Here is a 27,629-nt window from a genome sequence, read left to right on the forward strand (position 1 = left end):
ACACACACACACACACACACACACACACACACAGACACACACACACAGGTATACATGGACACAAAGTAAAAAAATATCACATGCTCTTCAGTGGCTGCAAACTTCCAGATAATATGTCCATGGCTTAACTGTAGCATGGCCTGCTTGGGCGCCTCTCAGTAGGCCTGGATTTATCAGCTCCTACTTTACTGTTTGAGCACCTCATTTGCCAGAAAACACTGAGAGAACCTGCCAGACAGACAGCCAGTTAGACAGGAAGCGATCCAGCAAAGGAGTTAGGGGCTCCTTGAAGTGATTTATGCCTTGTTCAGGAATGCTGAATGAGTTCAGGGTGCACTCCTGTTACGGGAGCTGACTCAATGGGCATCGCTTGCTTTCACAGTGACGTATTCTCTGTATGGTTATAGTCCAAATGTCAAAATGAGATGCGTTGCCTCATATTAATGTCACATGGAACTTCCAACACACAGAGAGAAGCAGACCGAGAAGGAAATGAATCACTGTAGGGTTTAAATCTGAATTTTGTGTTCGTGCTCCGGCAGGCAGAGACGGGCAACCTGTTGGCGGTTGGTTGCCAAGCAAAAGGGGAAAATCTCTGACATGCATCATTGCTCCACTGCACCACTCAAAGCATAAGTTTCTCAGTGTAACTCCTGTATCTGGTATGACTCAGAGCATTGGTGCCAGTTTAAGGGGACTTTGTGCCAGTGTTGCAATTTTTAAAAAAAAGCTCCCCGTGTATCATCAGGAAACCACAGTCATGTTCCTACTTCCCTCTCAGCATTGATCTGTCTATTTTACTTTCAGTCACTGTCTTTGCTTTTGACTCTCTCACTGTGCTGCCTTCAAAGTTCTTCTTTGTGAAAAGAGCGACGAAAACTGTTGCTGTAACGCCAAATTGTTTGATCAAGATGCTAGATAGATGGCTACGCCTAAGAGGAAACGCTTGTTGTAGTGTGTGCGGATGCATTGGCACATTCATTTACATGAACTGAGTGGGAATGAACTGTGTGCTACGACTTGTGGGTGTGCTTGTTCCTTCCAATAAGAGGTTTGCATGCTTTGGTCTGCGGTGCTTCCCCAATGAGCCGGAGTGAATACTACTGTTGTTGTTTACGTTATCCTCCTTTCCCCTCACTTCCTCTGACAGAGCACGGCTGCGGCCAGGGCTGGACTACTTCTACTTTTGTAGGTTTCTATTGTTGTGGAGAGGAAGCAATAGCTATTGAACGAGCGCTAGCCTTGCCAGAGACAGACAGGTGAGAGCCAGGGCTACAGATGGTGAGAGGAAGTCTGGGAGGACGAGAAACAACCTGAGGATCAAAGGACTCAGGATTTGCCTCCATGTCTCTACTGTCCTCTCTCTCCTCACCTCGCCTGTCTGCCGGCCGGCCGGCGCTCTCTGTCTGCTTCCTCGCCTGCCTGTGAGTTGTCCTGTCTACTTGACATGATCAATGGCCTGAGCCTGGGCCGGATTGCCAGGTTTGAGTTCACTCTGCAGTCACCGGAGGGGAGCTGTGTTCCTCTCTGTCTTCTGGTGGGCAGATGAAGAGTCAGCTTGAGCTCGCCACAGGGATGGGGGGGGCACATTTTTTCCACAGAGCTGCATTTGAGTGGCTGCTTTTTTTTTCTCGCACTTGCCCTAAAAGGCCACTGACTAAAATCCTTTCATTGAGCGTGTGTTTCCTTTAATTCCCCGTCTTCGTTTTAATACCTCCTTCCTCAGGTTTTGTTCAAGGACATTTGAAGGCAACTTTATTTTGCTGGGTTCATGTGGGACAGGCCGCTTGGGCAAGTTTGGCTGTGTGAAGCCAACTTGTGTGTTTCTTGACAGGGTTGTGTGGTGCAGGAAAAGGGGGGCGCTTGCTGCCAAATGTTGGCTTGGCCGACTCCATCAAGAAAATATCAAAAGGCCCTTTATGAGGTGCTGTAAAGAAGAAAGGGTGTTTTGAGAGCACCAGCAGACTGCAAGGGTAATTCCACTTTTTTTTAAATGTGCCCTAAGGATACAGGCTTATCCCACCTGCTGCCTTTCCTACTCTGCACTGCTTGTACACTTTCTTCGGGGAGCTATAGATAAATGTGTGTGCGTGCGTGTGTGTTGGCAGGAGTTTGTGCGCCACTCTGGGTCTAGAGTCTAGAGTTTTGTCATTCAAACAATAGTTCATAGTTCTTATACAGAACATATGCCAAAACACTCCACTCTTTATATCCATCTGGTCTCAGATCTTTTCGGTACATCATGTGGGTTTACACAAGTGCCCATCTCTGTGTTTCAGACAAGTGTGTGTGTGTGTGTGTGTGTGTGTGTGTGTGTTGTCTGGTTTCTCACTACAACAGGCCAGCTTTATGTGTTTTCACCACTCAAACCTGAGCAATCTCCTGGTCAACAGCCCAGTTTTATCAGAGACCTTGTTTTAAAAGACAGCTTAGAGGGGCCTCTTTACAGGCGTGTGTGTGTATGTGTGTGTAGGAGTCCAGGTAATGAGCTTTCTGACAGCTGTTGAAAGGTGTTGCTACTGCTCAGCACCTTTAATGAAAGCATCCCCCCTCCTTGTCAACACACACATTCCTTCCTCCCTCCTTCCAGCGCTCGACTTCCCCACCATATAAACCATTTCTTTCTCAGTTGTAGATAGTTTACACTGTGAGTGCTTGTGTAACTCGACACAATAGAGACTTGATAGACCTGCAGGTGACTCAACTGTGTGCAACAGAGCTTGACCGGAGCGGCCGTATTATTCAACCTGTGGCGAATGGAGGCACATGCAAGAAGATGCAGCAGCGAGGGACACAGAGAAGTGCCTCGAAGAGAAGTGGCAAGAAAAGCAGTGACGGAGATCCTCCGGAAAGACTGACGAGGAAGGAAACGAGTCTGGTGTGCGGGACCTTGTAGCAGAAGCCTCAGAGGGATGGCAGGAAGACGTGGGCAGAGGAGGAGAGTGAAACTTGCTGGCACTACTCACAAGGGTGTGGTACTTTCTTTTCCTCTTTTATGAAGCCCAGTTCTTCATAGAAACCTTTTCAGTGGGTTTCTGGTCACTCGATGAGCAGCCTGTGGAGCTGTAGCCTCTGCCATGGGGTAAAGGGCCAACGGCACCCTCAAAGGCCCCACCTAGTGTGCCAGCAAGTCTTCCAGCCCACTGTTCACCATCCTCTCTCAATCTGCTACCCTTCTGCCACTGCTGTCTGCCCAGTGCCCACCCCTCTTTTCACAGTGAGCCCCACTGTGTGCCTCTCTCTCACACACTGCCTTCAAGTCTCACACACTCTTTTACTGCTCAGTGCATTTGACAAGAACACGCAAGCTGTACAAGCTGTTTAATGAAGGTAGAGATGGAGACAAAGGCCCCGCAAGCCTGCGCTTGCAGTTTGTCACGGACATAAAACACACACACACACACACACACACACACACACACACACACACACACACACACACACACACACACACACACACGGGAGCTTACTATGGCGCACTGTTACAAATAGTGCTGCATTTGCAAATCAAATCGAGGCTGCAGATAGTGGCTGGAGTCGCAGGCACACAACATAAACTCAGTAATCTGTTTTTGTCACTCACTCATGTACTTTTAATGTAAGCCCAATGTCCTCACGTAGCCTGTGTATTTGCTGTCACATGCCAAGACTAGATTCTGGAGCCGCGTCCCAATGAAGATTCAATCACATCAGCAAGTCACGTAGACAAAATCTGCCCGCCTATTGTGAAAGAATACTTGTAACGCTGCCAGAATGTCATATGCTGCTCAGTTAAAAAGAAGTGTGTTGCAACACAAAGGACAAGCTGCATAGTCACGGCCTTTGCTCACATACATTAAAAACACTCCCCTTTCCAGTCGAGTGAACAACAGGCAGCTTCAGTGTCACCAGAAAGTCTCCTGCTTTTCTTTATTATCTCTTCCTATTCAATCATTTTCTCTTCCATTGAATCTATTGAATCTAAAGGGATGTCAAATGGCCCAGTTGACCTGACCTAGAATTTAATGTAATTGACCTAGTTGAAGTCACCTTCAGCTGAACAGCTATTTCTGTCATGTGCAGTTACATTTCACATCTAATGAGGTTGTTGAGAATGATTGTACTGCGCATCCCACTCACGCTGCAGCACTTCAGTGTAATGCAGGGGAGGGCCGATTGTTGTGTGTGTTTGCAAGTTTGTAGCCAGTGAATATCATCCTCCTGAGTGCGTGTGTAGTTTTGTAGCCATTGAATGGTATCTGTGTGTATTTGACCAGAGGATTAGGCCTGGTCAGTGCAGCTGGGCCACTTGTGCACAGAGAGCATTGAGAGAAAGGATTAGGGAGTAAACTGATACTTAGCAGGAAACCAACAGTGGCTACTGGAAACTCAACTATCCCTCCTCCCAGCCTCTCTTATCCTCTTCTCCTCCCCCAACAACAGCAGCCACCCACCTATCCCAGTCCTCTCATCTCATCCGTCCGTCATCGACTCCCAGGCCTCGGCCGGCGGATTGTCATGCAAATGGTGCCCCAGGCCTCGGAGCGCTGATAAGGAGGGCCTCTCATTTCACAGGGCTTTGTTTTCTAAACAGTGATGAGCTGAGTTGAGGACACTGGGGAAAGGGGCTGCCTGAAAGGGCTCTCTCACTGTGGCGCCCTGGGGTAAGTGGTGCAGGGGATTTGGATGGAGCAAGCTGAATGAGGCGAAGTCTGGGAGGCGGGTTCAGGAGTCATGTTCTCTGGCAGGAACCAGGTTCAACGTGTTGATGGAGCCTGATGTATTTTCTCTCTCATCGCTGTCCGAGTTTTCTTCAGGACGGCCTTTCTCTCTTTTGGCTCGCTTTCTTCCTCCGTTTAGACGGTGTCAGTCAGTGTTCGTTACTTGACGCCACATATGGTTTGTCCTTTTCTTAGGGGTTGTCAGCACTCGGTCTGGAGCCTCATTTGCTGCTGTTATTATTGCATAAACACAGAGGTTCATGGCACGTTCAGAGGGTTTCTGCTCTCCCTCTGACCCTGCTGCTTTGTTACATTCTGGCCAGGGAGATATGAGAACTGCTGTAGAAACATTCAGCGGGTGTAAACTTCAGGTTTTCGATTGATTTGCACATTTGGCTTTGGGTTTGCTCTTTAAACTAATGGAAAACATATTTGCCTCCAGCAAAGTAAAGCTTTCAAAGCAGGAATTTGAATGTGGATTCGGAATAATGAAATATAAAAATGCATATGAAAAACAGATGTTTGAGCAGCAGGCAGCATGTGAAAAAAACACGTTTGACATATTTCTGTTACTATCATTAAAATGAGGTAGGAGCTGGGCAGTTACAGCAGCTGTAGCGGCAGTGGTAGTAATGGTCAGCTTGGTCTTGAACAAGACTTGCCCTCAGGAGCAACTGTGTCCTCTCCTCCTCCCCCTTCCACCCCTCTGCCCCTTACTCTGCTTTTTATCAAATTCCTCTTTTTATTCCCCCCTTTTTTTCTCTTCTTTTTGAAGTCTCCCCTCTCTTGTAAAAAGCCAAGCTGGTGGTTCTTGCTTCAGCCTTGGGTGTCAGAGAGGGGATCGGGAAGGGAAAGGGGGGAGGGGGGGGGGGTGTAGGTTAAGTTTAGGCTAACCCTCTGTGCTTTCCATTGAAGGCGCAGGGGGGAGGCGGGGGCAGTAAAAGTTAGAATTTTAGAGCCTCCCTGTTTTTTATTTTATGATTGCCTTTTTTTTTACGGGTTGGGAGCTACAGCTGGTGGTGTGAATAGCTGCCCAAGGTGACCGAGTTCCAATAAAGTGTAGGCCAGCCGGGCTGGGGCCTCCAGTCCAGCCATGGGACCGCCTTTATAGGCCGCCTTACGAGCATGGGCCTCTATTAAAACCTGGCAGGGCTGCACTGAGGAATTTAGGGCCAGGAAACAAGAGAAAAATAGGGTTTGTGTGTCAGGGGGTAGTGGGATGCAGAGTTGGGGGTTGAAGTTTGAGGGTAACTAAGGGTGAAAGTTGAAAGAGGTGTTGCTGGGTAAGTGGATGTTCAAGTGTGCAGCGTATGGATTCCATATTTTCCCCGAGCAACATGTGGGTCTGTGAGTTTGTGCAGGCTAGCATGTGTGACGAGGGTCTGGTCCTGTGTGTGTGTGTGTGTGTGTGTGTGTGTGTGTGTGTGTGTGCAGCAGCTTATGTTCCTCGGGGGAAGTATGGAATCCATACGCTGCACACTTGAGCATCCAAAAGAGTCTCTATGTGTGCCTCTTTGGAATATAGTGGAGCTTAATGTACCATAGCAAATATGTGACTCAAGGTTTCACTGACGTCACAGATGTGTTCCAGTATAAAAGGTGGAAGGAGAGCTTGGCGTGCATGTGTGTCTTGCACATTTGTCTTCGTTGTGCGTGCAAGATGTCATCATGAGTCTGTGGAATGAGGAAGAGCCAGCTTTGACTCTCGGCTGCAACAGCTCACTCTGGTACCTGGCCTAATCAGATAAGCTGTCAATCAACGGCGTTCTTGCTTACTGCAGTACAAACTGTTTTGTCTCTGCTGTCAGACAGTCATTCTTCCTTTTTGTTTCTCTGCGTTCACACAAGACAATAGTCCCCCGAAACATATACCTGAGTGCTGCTCCATGAGGTGGTAATTGGTGCCTGGAAACGGTTGCCTCATTCCTCTCTTTCACTCTTATCTTATCAATCCTGTCCAAGTCAAGCTTATAAGCAGTGATAATGTATCTCAATCCACCTCCAGGCCAACTCAACATAATCGTTACTTAGCATCTCCTGCTGGCAACACAAATCAAATGGAAAAGGAAACGCTGTCAGCTGTCATATCATGTTTGAATGCAGTTGAACACACTTGATTATCCACATCTGCTACATTCAAGTGCACATTTGACATTTCTGACTTGCCGTAGGACAGGGATATGTGACAAATCATGTGCTCATGTGCTCCGCCGTCTTTTTTTCTTCTTCTCCATAGCGGTGGAGACCCAGAGCACCAGCTCAGAGGAGATGGTGCCCAGTTCTCCGTCTCCACCTCCCCCACCTCGTGTCTACAAGCCCTGCTTTGTGTGCCAGGACAAGTCCTCAGGGTACCACTACGGGGTCAGCTCCTGTGAGGGCTGCAAGGTGAGAGGAACCTGCCAGAGCCTTTTGAGCTATGCTGCGTCTTGATTTATTACAAACAATAAGAAAAACGCGAGGTTGCAATAATTTGTTACCGGTCTTTTTATCAAGATAAGAAGGAAAGGGCTTTGTCGGCACTCTCAAGCTACTTCTGTAATGTAGGTTAGATGGTGGGGGGAATGGAATAACCAAGACAAAAGAAAAAGAAAGTGTATAGACCAAATCAGATTAAAAATCCTTCATGATAAGAGACCTAAGGATTCAGGTTAGAAAAAAAAGACAGGAAAGAAGTGTTATTATGAAAGAGAAACTGTTAAATAACACTTCCTAAATTTGATGACTCGACGATGACACACAATCTCTCTATCTCGTCCCTTTTGTCTTTTGCTTCCTGGTGCTCCAGGGTTTCTTCCGCCGCAGTATCCAGAAGAACATGGTGTACACCTGCCACCGAGACAAGAACTGTCAGATTAACAAAGTCACACGCAACCGTTGCCAATACTGCAGGCTGCAGAAGTGCTTTGAGGTCGGCATGTCCAAGGAAGGTGAGTCCACCTGGAGACAGGAGTCCCAAGAGATAGAGATACCAGCTTCCAAAACATGGATATTCACACACACGCACGCACGCACACACACACACACACACACACACACACGGACACACACACGGACAGCAGACTCTGTTTCAGTCATAGTTCAAGACATAGTATGACCTACTGAGTACTTCGGAGACAATGGCAAGCAGTTGATGTTTAGAGTCTATTTTCACTCTGATAAGACTTTTTTTTTTTTTACCACAAAGAGAAAGACCTGACCTGATTCCCACAGTGTGACTATATTGATCTCTTAACGTTGAGTCAGAGACTATGGGAAACTATGCAGCAGAGAGGCAGAAGTTGATGATGAGCCTACCAGGGGTGGTGATCGGGGCGAGGCCGGGCACCGTACCAATCATATGACTAATCCTTTTACGAAATGATTTCTGACTTCCTGTTTCACAACAGAACCTCGCCCCTCGAGCCAGCACAAACACTGCTTTCATTCATAACGACAACCGATTTAGAAAACAAGATTTTCAGTTTTTGACTAAGCTTATGGGGTCCGGATGCATCTCGTGTACTGAATCAAACACACAGTTGTGACCTGTTTAGCTTGACCTTGTGTGTGTTTAAGTGGCAGTTTCTTGCCCTTCACGGAGCCCATGGGACATGTATGTGGGTGTAATGTTTGTGTGGGATGTGTGTTAAGACCGGGATCACATTGTGCCTCTGCTATTACTGGATATCCTGAGAGGAAGGAAAGTCGGGGAGGAGGAGGGAGAGGAGGCCGAGAGTGGAGGATTGGCTTATGTGCACCGGTCAAGTGGATAGAGAGATGGACGAGGAAGAGAGCGGGTGATAAGAAAAAGATAGCCAATGTCCGTCCCTTGCTAAAGGAAATATGTTATTACTGTTAAGCGCAAACCTCCGTTGCAACTAAGTTCTTTTTTCCACGAGTGAGCCCAATATCCTTAACAGTGAAAGACACAGAGTGCTGAGGATGTTTTTACACGCAATTGCAGATAAAGAAAAGGAACATACTGTCGCTGATCTGTGTTTCATCTTGTTTTTCTTAAAAAAGCGGTGCGAAATGACAGAAACAAGAAGAAGAAGGATGTGAAGGAGGAGTTGGTGCTACCAGAGAGCTATGAGCTAAGTGGGGAACTCGAGGAGTTGGTCAATAAAGTCAGCAAAGCTCACAAAGAAACCTTCCCGTCACTTGGCCAATTGGGCAAATATACCACCGTAAGTCACACACGCACACACTCACACACTCACACACACACACACACACACACACACACACACACACACACACACACAGACTCGTACTGTGTGTGGCAACATTCTTCCAGCTATGCCGTCACTGAAGGCTCCTAGATTGCATGCAAAGATGTAAATTCACCGTAGCTTTCCCAACATAGTAGTGTTTCATCTAATTCAGTTCCACATTACGCCATCTGTGTGGCCTCTGGATGATTGATGCAACATGTAAATGTTTTTCTCCCCCCCCTGATTGATGTAAAATGTAAATGTGGTGTGAGGCTCGGACACGCTCGCCCTTAATGCGGACAGGGTTGTACGCCACCTCTGTAACAATATACTGATCTGTGTGTGTGTGTGTTCAGAACTCCAGCTCAGACACCCGCGTCCAGCTGGATCTGGGTTTATGGGACAAGTTCAGTGAGCTCTCCACCAAATGCATCATTAAGATTGTGGAGTTTGCCAAGCGGCTGCCAGGTTTCACCACCCTCACCATCGCTGACCAGATCACTCTACTCAAGTCTGCCTGCCTGGACATACTGGTGAGGAAGCTTGTTCTTTGTTGTTCCCTTTTTGTCTTCTAAGCTCGCTCTTTTCTGACAAAATCAGCTTATTTGACAGAGGAGGGAATACTTGCATCTGGTGGTAAAAAGTAGTAGTGCAGGAAGGTTTGCCCACCAACTCCTTGGTGTAAAAAAAGTTAAAGACACGTGACACTCTGAGCTGACATGAGTTGAGCTACTGCCAATAAATCCCCATTACATCCTATTTTGATGAGGTTTTTCCACATTCTTGTGCTCACAGATGCTGAGGATCTGCACTCGCTACACTCCAGAACAGGACACTATGACCTTCTCAGACGGCTTGACTCTGAACCGAACTCAGATGCACAACGCCGGTTTCGGACCTCTCACAGACCTGGTGTTTGCCTTTGCTGGCCAGCTTCTACCCCTGGAGATGGACGACACAGAGACTGGCCTCCTCAGTGCCATCTGCCTCATCTGTGGAGGTACTGCAGACCGACAATATCGACTGTAAAGCAGGAATTGGCTTTAGTAAATCTTTGTTTCAGCATTCCTGTCCCTGCTTTGACAGGATTAGTATTCAACGGGAAAGGATCTAAATAGTACTTTTTCATATGTCAAATTATTTGAAGTATATTAGAATGTTCTACAATTCTTAAACTTGTTATGACAATGTACATTTCTGGTAAATAATACGATGCGTTTTCTGCACACTCCATCAGATCGTATGGATCTAGAGGAACCCCAGAAAGTGGATAAGCTGCAAGAGCCTCTACTTGAGGCTCTGAAGATCTACGCCCGCCGCCGTCGCCCCAACAAACCTCACATGTTCCCCCGCATGCTGATGAAGATCACTGACCTCAGGGGCATCAGCACTAAGGGTTAGTGTGAAGAGAGTGATTCCAAGAACAAATTCTGTTTCATTTGTGACCTCTTCGGGGCAGCGGATAAATAACATGATTATTATAATCTATAATCACCATGTTCTCTGCTTCCAGGTGCAGAGAGAGCCATCACTCTGAAGATGGAGATCCCAGGGCCAATGCCTCCTCTGATCAGGGAGATGCTCGAGAACCCGGAGGCCTTTGAAGACCAAACGGAGGACAACGAGAGCCCGCCGCCTCCGCCGCCGCCGCCGCCACCTCCACCACCAGCCCAGGTTAAGCAGGAGGCCGAGGACGAGGATGACAGCTGGGCCACAGAGAACGGCAGCGAGCCGTCGCCGGAGGAGGACGAAGACGACGACGACGACGTGGGGGACGAAGATCGTGACAGGGGCTCGGACAGTGACGGGGAGCCCTGGGGCGTTCTGGATGCCATAGACGGGTCGAGGAAAGGCATCGTTGGGAGGGCGCAGTGAACAGAGCATTTCAAACATGCACACGCTCATGCACGTACAGGTTCAAACACACATATCAACACACACACACACACGCACACACACACACACACAAACACAAACAACCTCACTCTCCCACCTCAACAAAATGCTGGCCTTCCCTCGTACTGCACATCACTGTGTCCTCCACAGCGGAGCACAGCAGAGCCTTATGTGTACAGACACTTCTAACTCAGGCCACATGGTCCATGACAAGAGAACTACAGAGAAGTAAAGTAACGGAGAGATGACAGTAAATCATATGAACTCCTGGCGTAGCCAAGAGGCAAGTTGCTGTGACAAACAGAACCTCTGTGAGAACGCTTCATGTCTCTTTTTCCTCCACTGTTGTTGTTGATATCGAAATAGGGGAAGGGCCAAAACAGACACCAGAACTGAGCAGTTGACTCCGATGGATTACAACAAGCACATTTCTCAAAAGACAACAAGAGTACAGGGCAAAACCAAATCGAGTATGCTAATCTTTTGTTTTTGTGGTTATTGCTTTTGAATATTGTTTTCAACTTTACTTTTCTTTTTTTCAACTTATGAATAAGTCCATACATATCTATATACCATTATATTTTTGTCTTTTATTTGTTATTCTGGTTTTATATATGAATCCTTTTAGACAAGTTTTTTTTTTCTTTGAAGAGCTTTCCTGAGAAGATATTCTGAGGGAAAGAAGGGTAATCAGAACTGGCTGGGTCTTCCTTATCAGCTACATATGCTCAGCTGGGGCTTTTGGGGCACTTTGGCTCACTGTGGATGTCAATGATAATCAACCCAGAGGACTATTGTTTTGTTGCAGTGACTTAATCAGTTTCTGTTATCAGGGAATTGGCATTATTCTCTTTGCAGCCGACTAATGCTGTCAGCGCTGAAAGTAAGTATATTTGTGCCAAAGTTGGGAAAAGTCATCTTGGGAGCATGAGTTTGACTACAGGCCGGGACGCCAGCCACCATCCAGCGATCCTCACAGCGGCACGGTCACTCACACATGCACACACACACACACACACACACACACACACCAACATTCATGTCATATACACACATTTCACTCCCACTACCCTCAGCTGTAACGGATACCTGGCATGGATTGCCCCAGACAAGAGATTTACAATAGACCGAATATGTAGCACTTTTGTGATCCTCGATTCACGTAAGGTCACATCTCGTCCGCCAAGAGTAGTTACTGTCTGGGGGCTTATATTTCCGTTAGCATACCAATGACAGCATCAACATATTCAATACAATCAACCTTAGAGCACTCCCAGATGATGTCAGTTGACGAATGCAGACTTTCAGCAAGGACAGAAACACCCGTACATAACAGCATCATGCATCAACACAACGATCAAAGACATATGCAAGTCGAAAGCAGGAATCTTCATGGAAGACATTTTGGATTCAGACTCAGGGCTTTTCAGTAAGGACCAAACTCTCGCTGCATTCAGGCTCGCTAGAAACAGGCAATATTTATGTGTGTATTCTTGACTCTGTTTTGATCAGCGCAACTCCTCTGCGTGTACATAGAAGGTGACAAGTCTGAGACTCAGCACGGGTGCCAGCCTGACTCTCATAGCGGGACATATCATCGTAGTCATCGTCTCTGCCCCAGCCTGTGTGCTTGTGCTGGCATCCAAGCAGCAAACTGCCTTCTCATCCCAAAAGCCATTATATCGTCTCGTCTCGTGTACATTCTCACTTCTCTTTAATGAGCTGTGGAGGATTTTGTGTTCTCATGTATCATTTCTTTATTGCCAAAATGTCTGAGCGTGGCTGGTATACAGTACAGAGTTTATTTTTCCTGTCTCTTTGAAGCAATATGAACATTCTTTCTGTAGCGGCGAGGTGTGTGTGTGTGTGCGTGTGTGTGTGTGTGTGTGTGTGTGTGTGTGTTTACATGTATTGAGTCATTGGGCGATCTCTCTCTCTCTCTCTCTCTCTCTCTCTCTCTCTCTCTCTCTCTCTCTCTCTCTCTCTCTCTCTCTCTCTCTCTCTCTCTCTCTCTCTCTCTCTCTCTCTCTCTCTCTCTCTCTCTCTCTCTCTCTCTCTCTCTCTCTCTCTCTCTCTCTCCCTCCCTCCCTCCCTCCCTCCCTCCCTCCCTCCTGGGCTGTCATGACGTTAATGATGGTAATGCAGGCAGAACTTTGAGATTATGTTGTTTCATGTTTTTTGTTTTTCAACTTGGCCAAGGTGTTGTCCACTCTCTGTTTATGTCAACTATTGTCATACAAAGAAAAGCCATATAAACAGTAAGAGGCACAATAAACTACTTTTGTGAGATTACTGGACTTTTTAAAAAATGTATTCTATTGTTTTCCACACAAAAATATTTTTGGATAATTATAAATTTCACTTCATTCAAGGAAACATGAAGCACTCAGTCATCTGAACCTGTACTGAGTGAAGGGAACTGTAAGCATTTTACAAGATGTCAGTAGAGGGAGCTCTTGCACCGCTCCAGCTTCCTGCGTGGCGAAGCTGGTCTGCAGGTCATGGAGAGCTGAAGTGCAGAGGCTAATAACTCACTGCCTCCTGCTGAACAAGGACATCAGATAAAGGTCTGCTCTGGAGATTTGTTCACTGTGCAGTTGGAGGTAGTGAAAACACCTATAGTTTTGTCTCGATAGAGTGGTTTAGAATTTTAAAAGTAAATCTGTCTGTCATGATTTATTTATTGAATTTTAGAAAGCTGGTCAAATGAACAGAAAAGTAGTGTGCACCTTTAAGAAATGTACAGCACAATGAATTTAAAAATGATATATCAGATAATATCACATGAATGAGATGCAAGCGGTTGATTAATTGTTCATTAGTTAAGCAAAGTTTTTGAATAGTCCAATTTCTAAAATATTATTATTTGTATTCACAATAAAACCCCTATTTATGAAGCACTTTTACAAATAAGATACAAAGTGCTTTACACAAATTTAAAAAAGACAATATGCAAATAAGACATGCTCCTATTTTTGGGTGTTTTGGACTCAACCATTCATCAAAGAAATGAGAAAATAACATTCAGCTGCAGCCCCATAGTGATCAGTCGTGTTCATTTTAGAGTTATTTCAGGGTGCTGCTTCGCTGAACAGTCAGTACATGGCCCAACATGGTCTCAGATTTTATTGGACTAGTGTGATATTTGATCTTGTCGAAGCCTCTTGGATCCAAAACTGAATCTGGTTTGGTAATGACCTGTGAAATGTGAAAGGACATCGCAACCCTAAACTCAACTCAAAGACATCACATTTGTCAGAATACATTGGAAACAAGCAGATGACTAAAACAAGAAAAACCTTAAACATTTTTCAGAATACATCACCAAAAATCACATGTTACACATTCGTCACAAACTTATTAAATTGACTTAACTAGTTACATCATTGTCACGAATACAACCAGCTCTCTTGACATCCTGATGAAGAACAGGAACCTTCTTTGTAAAGGAGAAGTACCAGAAGTACACATCCCTCATTTTTCAGCATACCAGTGTGGTATACTAATGTCTCACCTTGATTTTATTAATAGAGAGAGAGCGAGAGAGAGAGAGAGAAAGAGAGAGAGATGGAATCAGAAGAGGGTGATAAACAGAGATGAGATCCTATCAATTATATGATTACTTTAATTAACTATCATTAAAGACAGATCAATAACACCAGACTGGAATTAAAATAAGGCCCATACATTATACACTATTTTACAAGAAACAATCAAACGGCCTCATATACTGAGCCCCTGGATGGTGTTGCCATGGGAACCTGTGGAGGATTTGGGTGTGCTTGGGGGAATTTAAAAGAGATTTTCTATATACTCATCCTTCCATATCACTGATGCTGGATTAACTAATTACTTGAGTTAGGAAGGCTTATTGACTGGAAATAGGAAAAAGAGATGGAAATGTGTAAAGAAAGGCCCCAGGGAGGAAAAAAAAAGGTATAACTTTACAATGAATTAATAACGGGTAAAAATCTCCCATGTAATATTCTTGCAGCCTCAGGGCATCAATTATTCATAAAAAATAGTAAAGAATCCATAAAAGTAGGCCATGAGTGCGGCATACCAAAGAAATTAATTTGAATATTTAAACACAGCGAGAGCACATCCACCAAGTTTACTCTGAACATGAGCAAACTGTCGGGGTAATGGATCAGGAGCGGCCGGCTCCTCAAAGTGTGATCAGGAGGATAAAGCTCACTGAACCCAAGAGCTCCTGCAGCAGTGAGGGAGGAAGCGCCTGGGCTCGGGGTGCGATAAACGCAGAGTGGAGATGCATGTGACCTGGGTTTGATGTGATAAAAATAAACTGCGGGGTCTTTCTGTAGACCTACAGCTATGTCTACAACACACAGAGGTTATGTGGCATGTGCTGGACGCATGGAGTTGGAAGCTGGGTCGCAATGTGAAACATCACGTCCTGTTCAGCGTGTCTCCTGCTTTTGGTTCAGAACAGACGAAAAGGACACGTTTCTTCATTTGTTACACATGCAGCAAATCCACGGAGGGTTGGGAATCAGTCACGGGAAGAGAGGAGAGGTGAGGGGAAGGTGAGGAACGTTTTCGAGTGCAACGACCATAAATTTAACACCTTCCACTGTGTGAGCAGAGAGGCAGGCGGGCGATCTTAAAGAAAGGGTAATGGGGAAAGTGATGAAGAAACGGGTAAAGGTATCTGTGACCGGAGTGAGAATGGAGGGTGCGCCAGCCGGGAGGAAGAGGGAATAAACAAGGCCAGGTAGAGGAAGGGGTGATTTGGGGAAGGGGAGCGAGAGGTGGGGAAGGCGGGTGTCGGGGTCATAAAAACTAGGAGATGTGTTCTGGCCTCTGGGTCTTCATATCTTTTACATTTCTAATTAAAAGAGATAAAGAGTGAGGGAGTCATCAATCCCACAGTGATTTCCCAGTTAAGGTTTTAGAGGGGGCTGTAAACTAGGCAGCCCAGCATCATTGATTTTATAATTAGCTATCGTCACCCCAGACTTAAGATGGAGGGAGTGTGGTGGAGGGAGCTTTGAGTTTAAAAGACGGAGCAGGAGACTGCCGTAGGAGTTTGGAGGCGCAAGGATGAAGATGAGGATGAGGGGGATCAGGCCTGAGGGGAGAGTGCAAGAGAGCCAAAAGGTGAGCGGAGAGAAAAAAATGTATCTGAAACAGGCAATGAGCCAAAAGGGGATCGAGGTTAAATAGCTGTGTGAAAAGAAATGGCATAGTTAATTACCAGTGAAATGTCATGTGAGGATCTAAATATTGCAATGATCTTTGGCCAGAAAAAGACACATTAGATCCAATAATGGATACATAAACCATTTTATTACGCAGAACCCCACCCAAACCCTGTTACATGACTGATAAGAAAATACACGGCGGTGTACATATGGGATAACCTTCACACACACAACTTCAAAACAAACCATAACCACTGGAGCTTTATTGCAACCGGAGACGATGTCCTGGACGAGGAGCACTCGTGCTGTAGATCTCAGTGGAACAACAAAAAACAACATCCCTAAGACATAAAGTCAGATTACAACCACAAACAAGGACTATAGAGAATACATGTAGTGTAGTGTGCTATCTTATGGGAAAGAATACCAGGCTCCTCAAAACATATACAAGGAGAATCAACATGTAGTGCAACACCAGAGCACAGTGACGCATAAATGAGAGGTGACTACTTCCATAAGCCTGGTCCTCCTGTTTGAACACTCAAAGCAATTCCTTTCACCTTAAACACAACGTGCCGGACTCATTCCCTTTCATTAGCTCTGATATCTTGCAACAATATAACTCAAATCTTAATAGAGCCAAGGTGAGTATTTGAAAGCCGAAGGTAAAAACATAAAAGTGTTGATAAAATATATACGTAAACACAACACACCATGGTAATGATTAAGATAATGATGAAAAGACACAACTGACATATTAAGTATCCATATATCAACTTGTTTCATCTAAAAACTCTTATATTGTAAAAATAGGGTGCAAATACAGCAGATAAAATCAAGCATCAAAGTGTCGAGCAAATTTTCGGAGCCAAGCAACATTTTGTCATATACTGCACAGACAGCTGTGTGAAAAAAAAAACTCTTTCAAACTAAACCTGAATATAGTTTAATTGCAGCATAACTCAAGTTAATTATGAATAGAAAATCATGAAAAATGCATACAGTATTGATTAAAAGGTAGGCAGCTATTTTTATTAGGCAGTATATTGCCATAGGGCTCGGGGAAAAACCCAACACCATGTCAATGTGTCAGGATATAAAGATGATTTTCTTTGACTCGTTTTTAAATTATTTTAGGCAAAAATGTATAACTATGTGACTGTGAGATTTCTGTACATTACAAACTGTAACAAACACTCAGTATCCGAATGGCCAGCTAGTAAATCGAGGATCATTAAAAAGTAAAAACCGCAGCTGATCTATAGTGTAAAGCATACGAGCATTCATTTCATAATAATGATTATAGGAAGGTGCTGAAGTAGAAAGTTGCATCTGGCATCTATTTAATAGACTTTAAACACAATCTGTTCAATAAGCTTTCTATTTAAAATGCTTGTCCGTCTTGGAGCGTCTCTGCATCACTAAATCTCTTTAACTGCATCCGCACGACAACAATCAAGTGCTCTTGCTGACAAGAAAGTGCATATCAAATCTCACTTGTGAGTAAATGGAGGAGAAATATGATGTCATAGACCTATAGTACTGCAATATAATTCAAGCACGATGCTGTATCATTATTACTTTATGCTGCCGTGTATAGCGTTCAAAGCTGCTGTGGAGAATTTAATGCTGGGAGAGACTTTTGCCACGATTTCCAGTGGAGCTGGGCCTGCACAAAACATCATAATTACAGTGCCTGTCATGAATCCTAATCACAAATGTCATAAAAACGACATAACATCCATCGTTAAGCTCTCGACATTGCAATGATTCAACAGAAATAATTCTGCCACAGCCTGCAAACTCTCAAACACCAGAGCCCATGTCCAAAAGAACGCGGCTTTCAAACTGTGCAAAAGTCTTATGTCGGTCATAAACAGTGTCGACCTGCCACCACAAGCATTATGTCATTCCTAACAACAACAGCTAGAGCAATAATAACACAACAGTTAGAGGGGAAAACCAGGGGTCACGGCAGATATGATGTCAATTGCATATTACCATTTTGTCTGCGTAGAGAATGAGCTGTATATGTGCTTGTTAGTGGAAGTAATGGGGAACCACATTAACTCCAAGAAAAGGAACCCCTTCTCCTCTTTCTGATCCCCCGCCATGGCTGGATGTCCACCGGTTACCATAGCGAGGTGTCGGCCAGATCACTGGAGGAGGAGACAAAGCAGAGTGTGCGTGTGTGAAAAACGGAAAGAAACACACTGTGTGGTTGAAAGAGGAGGTTAGACTGAAGGAGCGGCTGAGTGGGAGAGAGAGGGCTTTAATGATGCTGAAAATTGGCCCGTGACTGCAGTACACCCCTCAGGTAAATCATTGCTACGGCTTGCTGTCAACTTATCTGTCCCCTTGTCCTCCCATCTCGCCCCTCCCACGCCCCAACTCTGTTTCACAGTCTCCCTGACTCAACTTCTTTTACGAGCACATCTTCAAAACTTCCATCTTCCAGCCATACTCACCCTGTCACCATAAATAATTGGTCACATGTGTCGGTGTGCTTTCGCAAGCTTTGAATGACTTGAGTAAGCCTTTCTGTGTGAGACCCGGTGTGGAAACTCAGTACTCAGGTACGATGCTTGAGCACAATTACTTCATTGAGATAATTTAGGACTTTACATTTAAGAAAGAAATATGACACTTGTCACTCCTCCGCGTTTATCTGGCTGCTGTGTTCACTAAATACTTTGCAGAGTAAGGTTGTACACACAAATCAAAGCATGTGCTTATAAACAATTATGCAAAACCAGCCAGTATGGCAGGAAGAAATGTGTTGGCTTGTTTGGCCTCAAAGCCAAATTTTTGAATGGTAGTGTATATACATATAAATGTATATCCACACATTTCCCTCAAGTATTAAGGGAAGTAAAATGCCATAGGTAACATTTCAAATGCAGGACAATTTACCTCCCTACTTGAGTGTTGGCTATGTGTGTGTGTGTGTGTGTGTGTGTGTGTGTGTGTGTGTGTGTGTGTGTGTGCGCGTGTGCGTGTGTGTGTAGTATTCTATGTATGAACATGTGATAGGAAGTTGTACCTGAGAACAGTGTCCATGTGTTCAGGCAGCAAAAGGGCTGTTTCCTCTCCAGAGCTGTGCCCTCCACACTTAAGTGTATCAGATTCCTCCTCCTTAACACCAGAGAACACACACACACACACACACACACACACACACACACACACACAGCAGCCATTACAGTCGAATAACTTTCAGACGAGCGGCCTAATTGCTTCTTGGAGATAAAGTCTGCATCAAACGATCCGCTGCCCGTGTTTAACTGGTGTGCACAGTTATCAGCATGAGGACATTGCTAATTTTCTAAATCACGTGCAATTAGACTATGGGGATGCTGAACGGCGGGGATAGCGCGTCTCACCGAATCAGAGCTGTGCGCCAAAGTGTCAGCGTCAGTCTGGCGCGGCGAGGAGAGCGGGGCCGGCTGGTTGATGACCACTGTGCTCCTCTCCACCTCCCTGGGGGAGGGAGGAGGGGTGGCAAGGAGCAAGGAATCCGGCTGACCCTGCTCACACAGGCTGTAGTGGCCAAGAGGTCTTGGTGGACGGAGGGGCTGCAAAGCCTCTGGGTTCTCGTCCTCAGAGTCAGATAACACACTGCCAGGCTGATCTACCAATTAGAAACATTAGCAAAGAAAAAGTGGTCACTTTTTTTTCAGAACACGGCTCCTGTCCCCCCCCCCCCCCCCCCTCCCACACAATATATGTATTCTGATCAATATTTAGTATGGCTGTTTAATGATAGTTAACACTTATATTGTTCACATCTGCAGGGCGTAAAGTGGATTAATGTGGCTCCATTCACCTGTAGAGGCAATTGGGGAAGCGCTCCACTTGGCAATGACCACCGCTCCAATCTTCTGCTCCAGCTGACAGATGTACTCCATCAACTCCTGCAGTGGAAAATACATCATCTCACATACAGGGCCGGACTTTCATCATGGCTTCAGCAGCCATCGCCCTCGTAACCCAGATGATGTCTGACTTCTTCAAGCTGAAGCCACATAAAATACATTTACACACAAACACATTGCTATTACATAAATATCATTATCAGTGGTCAATAAACATTTTAACATTTGGTTGCTTTATGATGTGTCACAGATTGGCTGCTATGCTCCTATATGGCAGATGTTAAAATTAAGCTGGACACTGATTTTAAAAACAATGACTAACTCTGCCAGTAGCAAGCAAACGTGATGGTGGTTAGCCAACAAAAACACTTTAACAGCAGTAGCACTGACTGCCCTGAAATCTACTGATTTATATTGCACTATAAACTATTTATATTGCACAATAACACCTAAGAAGACAACAACAGACAGAAGATTCCCAACACCTGGGACACTTACGATCCCTGTATACTTGTGAATATGTTCTATTAGTAAGCTTCAGCATATGGACACATTATATACATATAATAATGATAATAACATATTTTAGAGAAAAATAATTTTATAGGTGCACTCAAGCTGGAGAGTGGTACAAATTGTGACCAAAAATTGTAAAATTGAAGACTGATAATGACTGAATTACTGCAGTTGGGAGTTGATTAAGATAAAACACTTATGGTTTACTTATTATTCCATACATGCTATTAATTAACCTTGAGATCAGCAGATAAGGACACATTGCCAGGACCTGTAACACCATACACGCAGGGTTTACACATAAATATACCATCTCAAATTGGGTTTTTTTGGACAAACTTTGGTTCAGCATTGATTCTAGTTGTCCCCTATGGCTAACCAAAGTGTGTTTCTGACCTGTTTCTCTGCAAGTTGCTGCTCCTTCTCTTTTTGGGCAACCCTCAGGCTGGCCTTCAGCTCCTGGAGCTCCCTGCGGGTTTCACTCAGCTGAACCTGCAGGACAGAAATCAGAAGCGACATGTCAGAATCAATCAACAGTTACTGTAATTTTGTGTTTGGATCCTCAGTGATAATGTGTAGTATACAAGGTACATCTCAGTGAAGCGAAAAGGATTTCAAATTATCTTGAAAAAAAAAGAGATTAGATGAGAAGATCATTGTACTCTCTTTTCTGTGTGGTTAATGTAGTTTAATTTCCTGCAAACACACTTTAGTGTACTGGCAAAATGAACCTCTAACAAAAAACACGGATTGCACTTAAGTTCTTTGAAGTCTTTCTCACCCGGTTGCAATCCTTTTCTCTCCCCAGCTCAACCTCCTGCTTCACTCTCTCCATCCTCTCCTCCTGCAGCCTCTCTTCCATCCTCTGCATCTCTGTGTTGAGTTTCTCAAGACGCTCGTGGTCCTTCTGTCAGGGTAACACACACGCACACACACACACACATACAAATACGCTTAACACTATGTAAACCTAACTCAACTGTTCAGCTGCAGTACCTATTAAGATAAAAACTTAAAAGAGCTGTTGTGAAACTTCATGACATCTTACTTAAACATTTAGACAGTGATGTGCTGTGCTATATATGTCAAAATAGATGTCAAACTTTGGCTCTACTACAGTACATTTTCTAAAAGCTCCAATTCAAAGTCCATGTTCTGCACGGATAAATCACCTCAGCAGTGCGCTGCAGATTCTGCCTCTCCTGGGCCCAGCGGGCTCTTCCCTCTCTCATGGCCAGACTGGAATCTGCAAGCTGAAGGGTGAGTTGGGCAGCCTGCAGACGGGCCTGATGCAAGTCTGTCTGACCGTGATCCCTCTGGGCCACCATGGCACTGAGGTCGCTCCTCAAGCCCTCTGCAGCGCGCTCGTTCAGGTTCAGACGCTCCCGCAGGCTCCGCATCTCCTTCAGTGTGGCCTCGTTTTCCGCCTGGACATAAAAGGGCAATAAAGCCTGTGTTGGCTACATAGCTGTAACTGCAGGTGAATTGCCACATAATGCCTGGGAAATAACTATTGCTGAATTTGAGAAGCCATGCTCATGCTTTCAGTCCATTTTATCAAAGTTTCCGAATGTGCTGACATACAACTATTATTTAAAGTGAAGCATATCTATGGAGAAAATCACAAAGAAAAGGTATAGTTAAAAAAAAAACACATGAACTTAGTACGTTTGTCTCAAACAAATTCTGGTGACAGGTGCAAATACCTTTCCACTTAAAGGAAGCGCTGAATTTAGAACAAGTATTCGTAGTGGTCACAGCAAAGCACACATTTGGAGCCCAGCATGCAGATTTCCCTCTGCCTTTATCTGCCTTTATTCTCAACCCTGCTTTCAATCCCGTCTCCTCTGATTTTTGAAGAGATGTCTGACCTCTTTCCTATGGGCAGTGGTGAGTTTCTGGGTGAGGGTGGTGATGCTGTTTTGGAGTTGCAGGACACTTGTGTCTCTCTGGGCCAGTGAATTCCTCAAGACCTGGAACTCCTTAGACAGACTTCTGAGTTCACCTTCTGTCTGTTCCAGCTTTGTCTAAAAGAGGGACACGACACACGAAAAAAGAGAGTGAAATGTGGAAGAACATAACAACTACGTAACGGTTTTATTTAGACGTTTTTTTTTATTTTTTTGCTCTGAATGATAATTACCTGCAGGGTGTTTCTGTCACTCTCCTCTTCTTTTTTCTGAGTTCCTGCCCTCTTTACTCTTTCTTTCATCCTGTGCACACAGATTTAGCTACTGATGATCAAGAGTATTCATGAGACCCACCCACATAAAACTAAAAGAGAGAGGAGGGAAACTAAAAACCAAAATGTCATACCTTTCCAACTCAGTCTCTCTTTCCACTGTTCTCTGAGTCAGGGTTTTGATATCCTCCTCCAGCTCTTTGATTCGCACTTTGCTCGCCTCGCTCGTATCCAATAAAGCACTTTTCTCCCGGGCTAGTGATTCTCCAAAAGCCTGCACCTCCTAACAGACCAGAGGCATTTCCCATTTTTATGAGAATTTTTAATTTATCGTGACATAGGTTACCCATATGAAAATATATTACATTTGCAAAAGACAGGGTATTGTTTTAGCAAAGAAGTGCTTTTCCTCAAAGAATAGGGGCACAGCTACGTAAGTATACATAAGTATGGAAATAACAGGCAAATTGTTTCTAATCAAATGATCTTGCCCGTCATTTGCCTACAGCTCTGTACAGCACCTTGTGCTCCATCTCCATCTCCTCGATCTTCTCTCCCCTTTGCTTCAGCTCTTCCTGCAGCCCGGCGATATCACTTTCTAGCCCTCTGCGTCTTCTGTCCCAGGCCTCCCTCGCCCTCTTGTACACCTCCTGGTCTTTCTCCCTCTGCCTGTTTGCCGCCTCCTGCGCCTGCAGTAGCTCAGCACGCTCTCGCAGACATTCCTGCAGTCGACCCTGACCAGAGACAGGTGGATGCACAGGGAATCACAGTTGTGTCCTTGTGCGCCCGCATTAAACAAGAGTATTGATTTACTAGCACATGTGTTTTATCAGCACTTATTAATTTACAAAACTGATAACATACTCTCCTTCACTATCTTATGGAGTAAATCTTTTCTGTTTTGTTCACCTGCAGCAGTTCAGCTCGAGGCACTACCAGCAACATGTCTGTGGCTCCTTCCTCTCCATGGGGCTCCTCCTCAAGGGTCACCAGATCCTCAAGAGGCTTCGGAGCGCAGAAAGTGAATTCGGAGCTCCGGGAGAACACTTCTCCCTTTGCATCAATATATACAAACTCATAATTTTGGGAGCTGGACTTGGGTAGGTAGGAGGCTAAAAGATAGTGGGAAAAAGATAAGACATGTTACGATCCATTTTTAGTGAAGAAATATTGTTTCAAAGTTACCCAATTTTTGTTTTTGAGCTGGCTTCCCATCTTGCTGTGTTGAACAAAGAACAAGAGGGAAGCTAAGTGCACTATTGATAATTAGATAATATAACTACCTGTAATACAACTACCTCTAATTTTGGAAGAGCTAATTACCTTTTAAAATTAGTCCTATAAATCTGTATGAAACAACCTGACAGTATTTGGGTAGCCATACAATATGAGCCTTTAAAGACTTTACACATTATTTGACATTTATATGGCTTTAATGATTAAATGCATTAAAAAAATTACATTTACAAAATGAAAATTTAACGTGTGTTTCCAATCGATTTTTTGTTGTACTGCAACAACATTGATTTATGAGCATTTATGAGCGTCCTGCAATGTAGCTTCCCACCACCAGGGGCAGCACCCAGGTCGTTCTGCGCAGGTGAGTGAGAAAAGGATGGCGTAGCGCGGTTTCGCGCCCATTTCATTTGAATGGCGTTTGCTAAAGTCGTCTGAATTACGCGCCTCCAAGATGAGGTCGCTACTTTAAACCCTTTTCCTTCCTTGTACATTTTCAAAAAGTCCAGCTTTCCTCTAGTGAGTTCCCGTTATTATTCTTTAAGGTATTTAATTAGAGCGCACCAACGGCGCTGTTTTAGGACGCGCTAGCTTTTACCAACTGCTGGCAGACGTTTAGCTAGTTAGTCAGGTGCGCTTGTTTCCGGTCACACAGTTTCGTTTGAATGAGGATATCGAGTTTCATCTCTGTTGAGTGATTTGTTCCAGTACAAGATTGGATTGGCGTAGCAGTTGAAGCAGGAGAGCAGTTACCGTCAGCCTCAGCAAAAAAATACAACTTCCGGTTATGTTAGTTAACGTTAGATGGACGCCAACACAGCCAAGCATCCACTGTCAACCCCGGCAGGATGCCAGGGCCCTGTCCGCCTCAATGGGTCAGGGCTTTAATTCATGTTATTAAAACAACTGTGGTTCCGTTGTAATGCAATTTATAATGTAATTGTTTACACATGTTATAGGTATAAGATACCTGTTCAGCAAAACGAGCAAGCATACACATGCTGTTAATTAATGGTACTAGGCATGCTGTTTGTCTCTGCATATTAGATCCTAAATATAGCAAGTATAGCTAATCATAGATTTGCTTTCTGAGGGCGATTTAATTTTACCAGTATTGGTATCCTACCAAATACACTGTTGTGCTATTAGCATAAACTTGCAACTGACCTCCACCCATAACTATATTTGTCCACCATATTCATATTTCTGTAATTTTTATCCCCAACAAATCAGGTAGGAAGTGATGACGCTAGACTGTGCCGCCCGCTTCCCACTTCATCCATGCTTCCCACTCTGATCGGTGAGCAGCGAGCCACAGCCTGTGACGTCTTCCAGCCCATAAAGTAAGCTAACCTAATATTATCCTTATCTCACACAGGCTATAGCTTCGTGTTTAGAATGATTTACTTGTCTGTTTCACAACACATGAACAGTAAAGTGGTCAGATGGAAAACCGACAGCAAGCATACAGCAAAGTTTATGAGCTGTATTGTAACTTACAGCACTAGCTTGGATCACAGTGCAGGCAACCTTCTTTTTAAATCACTGCATTGCTGATGATAAGGAAGCATCAGCGGTTTCTTTAGACTTTCCTCCCTCCGCTCTTCTTCAAATGAAGAATGACATTGTCAGTATGTCAAAGTTAGTGATAAATCACTCTACTAGAGGTCAATGCCACACCTGCTGCACGCGTGCCCCTCACACTGAATCAGGCTTATCTGTTGTCACTCATGGACAGGACAGAGTGAGCAGTGTATTTTGGACCAGTAGTAGTTAGAGCAGCCTTTGACAAAGGCATTGTCTTTGTCATTCTCATTACTCAAACTCCTGCATCCTTAAGAAATTAATTTAAACCTTGACAGACTGTGCTTGTGTTATAAACCAAGCTGACAGGGATATTTGTCTTCTATAGAGGATATTTTTCCTTTTAAATCTCTGAAACTACTCTTTTAAAATAGAATAAACTTACATGTTCTTCTATTTCAATAAACCAGTTGCTTGCCTTTTGTGTACAAGAGAGCAATTCAATTTACAGAAACATCAATCTCCTGCTGAAGGTTTTATGTGCCGATCTAAGCACCGGACCAGTATAGATTCTGGCTAACTATGGGAAATAAAATACAATTAGAAAACAAGGGCATGAGTACCCTGGAAGTGCACACAACAGTTGACATCTGTGCCCTCTTGATAGTCAGCTGGTGCCAGAGCCCAGACAAATGTGTGGTAGTCCTTCACTGACGACCATCCAACCTGAGGGAGAAAACGTGCCGTTATTTTGCAGTTGATGCATACACTCTTTATTCACTTTGTGACTGTCATCAGGTTTACAATACCTTGAAGAGCCCTATCCAGTCATTGCTGGCCCAGTTGTGCTGTGAGCTCAGTGTGTAGTGACAATCGACTCTGCTCTGAGGGAAGTAGCTGCTGCCCACATTTCTGAACTCCACCCGCCAAGCCTTTTCCATGGCAACACAAAAGAAAGGCAGGCTATGTTGCACCTACAGGAACAAAAATCGTTCAAACTTAAGTTGGATTTTCTATAGTTATTTCCATCAAATTTCATGGTTAAGAAAAACTGACATGCACGGTTAGATGAGCTAATTGTGAAATAGGTAAGAGAGGACCAACAAGGCGAAGAGACAACAGTCTAAATATTTATTCAGTGTAAGAAGATCTCCTGACTAAGCCCACATTTGAGGACACCAGAACTAAACCTCTGTGACAGCATGGCCTTTGAGCAACATGACATATTACATGTTTGTCACTCTGGCTATTTCAGTCATTGCCATCCTTTGCTGTTGTACACCATCACGTGTAAGCATGCAGTACAAGGTGTGTGGGGCCTCCAGCATGTATAGGGCTCAAATTCTAACCAGAGGTACACTTTTATGACTTCACATGGCGACATGTGTAGCCTTCAGCGTGCATTATTTATTCAGTTAGTATCGTATGTTAAACTGTTGGCTGTCCCCTGCCAGACATTGTAATGTGACATGTGTGAGGAAAGAAATGACTTGGAGGAAACTCTAAAAGCTCCATTTTAGTTTACAGTGTACAAATACTGCAATTGTGAATTAACAGTGTATCCCCTCAACTATATAGGGGTTGTTGAAGTAGTTGTTGTATTTTAGTAAAGCGTCCTGCTAAACTTGGAAAATACTTTTCTTCTGTAAATATTGAAGCACATTTTTTGCTGACTGTCAAAAACGAAAAAAAAAAGAAAAAAAAAACAGATCCGAGATTTAAATATACAGTAGCTTTTGAAAGGTTCACGTTACATAGCACGAGGCTTGAGGCCCAACATTAGCACATGTCGAGAAAACACAGTGCCATGCACGTCGATGAAAGCTTGGGAAGACAAACGTGTCAACAAAGCCACTGGAAGTATTTCGGACCTGTGGCCTTTTCCTTAATCATTATTGTACCATTAATTAATGTATTGCGCGCGCATGTCATGTCAGGCTAGACAATAACAGGCTTTGTTAACTACAAAAGACATCTGCGCACGTTATCTCTCGACCGTCTCGGGTATCTTGCTTACCTTTTATAGCCCTTATTCGTCTGTAAACGGTCTAAATAGGCTGTCTCTATCGGATAGGATGCTCACGACGGGTCAAAACCACAAAACAAACGATTCAGACGCGCTTTCCTCCTCGGACTCAGTTGCTCCACTAACCCGAAACAATAACAAAAAAAACAAAGCACAACACAAGCGTGACAGCTTCACTTCCACCGCGGCATTGTGGGAGCTGTTGTTCACCACGTCGATACCAGTGCGCTGTAACAGACCCCGTTAAACTACAATCCCCAGGCTCGGAGCAAAGTAGCAGAGGTCGCGCTGCACGTAATAAGATGCTCCTCGTCGG

The 27,629-nt window shown here is 44.4% G+C and overlaps 3 protein-coding genes across 7 annotated transcripts in view; 2 read left to right on the top strand and 1 right to left on the bottom strand.

Annotated features, from left to right (window-relative positions):
- rarga (retinoic acid receptor gamma a) overlaps nucleotides 1–12,797 on the top strand; it is a 41,938-nt gene extending 29,141 nt beyond the window's left edge. For both annotated transcript variants that reach the window (XM_068598305.1, XM_068598306.1), the window contains 7 exons: nucleotides 6,937–7,085; nucleotides 7,486–7,627; nucleotides 8,703–8,866; nucleotides 9,250–9,426; nucleotides 9,689–9,893; nucleotides 10,131–10,289; nucleotides 10,407–12,797. In XM_068598305.1, coding sequence (XP_068454406.1) covers nucleotides 6,937–7,085; nucleotides 7,486–7,627; nucleotides 8,703–8,866; nucleotides 9,250–9,426; nucleotides 9,689–9,893; nucleotides 10,131–10,289; nucleotides 10,407–10,768 — 1,358 coding nt within the window. In that variant the 3' untranslated portion in view covers nucleotides 10,769–12,797. The remainder of the gene's footprint in view (nucleotides 1–6,936; nucleotides 7,086–7,485; nucleotides 7,628–8,702; nucleotides 8,867–9,249; nucleotides 9,427–9,688; nucleotides 9,894–10,130; nucleotides 10,290–10,406) is intronic.
- Nucleotides 7,410–27,458, bottom strand: calcoco1a (calcium binding and coiled-coil domain 1a). Of its 2 annotated transcripts, XR_011079672.1 has the most exons (16): nucleotides 27,305–27,458; nucleotides 26,097–26,261; nucleotides 25,911–26,013; nucleotides 23,437–23,639; nucleotides 23,049–23,261; nucleotides 22,662–22,810; nucleotides 22,489–22,558; nucleotides 22,217–22,372; nucleotides 21,518–21,772; nucleotides 21,127–21,252; nucleotides 20,742–20,837; nucleotides 19,781–19,868; nucleotides 19,338–19,585; nucleotides 18,998–19,089; nucleotides 17,956–18,113; nucleotides 7,410–7,526 (listed from the first exon to the last, which is right to left on the bottom strand). XR_011079672.1 is itself a non-coding variant. In XM_068598304.1 (15 exons), exons 2-15 carry the CDS (start codon nucleotides 26,226–26,228, stop codon nucleotides 18,086–18,088), a joined length of 1,959 nt encoding a protein of 652 aa, XP_068454405.1. In that variant the 5' UTR covers nucleotides 26,229–26,261; nucleotides 27,305–27,458; the 3' UTR covers nucleotides 16,078–18,085. The 2 variants fall into 2 exon arrangements, 1 of the variants encoding a protein (XP_068454405.1); XM_068598304.1 differs by lacking the exon at nucleotides 7,410–7,526 and having other exon boundaries at nucleotides 16,078–18,113.
- Nucleotides 24,138–27,629, top strand: part of hoxc13a (homeobox C13a) — a 48,068-nt gene continuing 44,576 nt past the window's right edge. For 2 of the 3 annotated variants that reach the window (XR_011079675.1, XR_011079673.1), the window contains exons 1-2: nucleotides 24,138–24,282; nucleotides 24,997–25,106. The gene's annotated coding sequence lies outside the window, so the exon portion shown is untranslated. Of the gene's footprint in view, nucleotides 24,639–24,996; nucleotides 25,107–27,629 lie in introns of all 3 variants that reach the window. The other variant, XR_011079674.1, reaches the window with a different exon arrangement.

This window comes from Clinocottus analis, unplaced genomic scaffold (genome assembly GCF_023055335.1).
Source record: "Clinocottus analis isolate CAN_PGR_092001 unplaced genomic scaffold, fCliAna1.0.p SCAF_4, whole genome shotgun sequence".
Taxonomy (NCBI): domain Eukaryota; kingdom Metazoa; phylum Chordata; class Actinopteri; order Perciformes; family Cottidae; genus Clinocottus; species Clinocottus analis.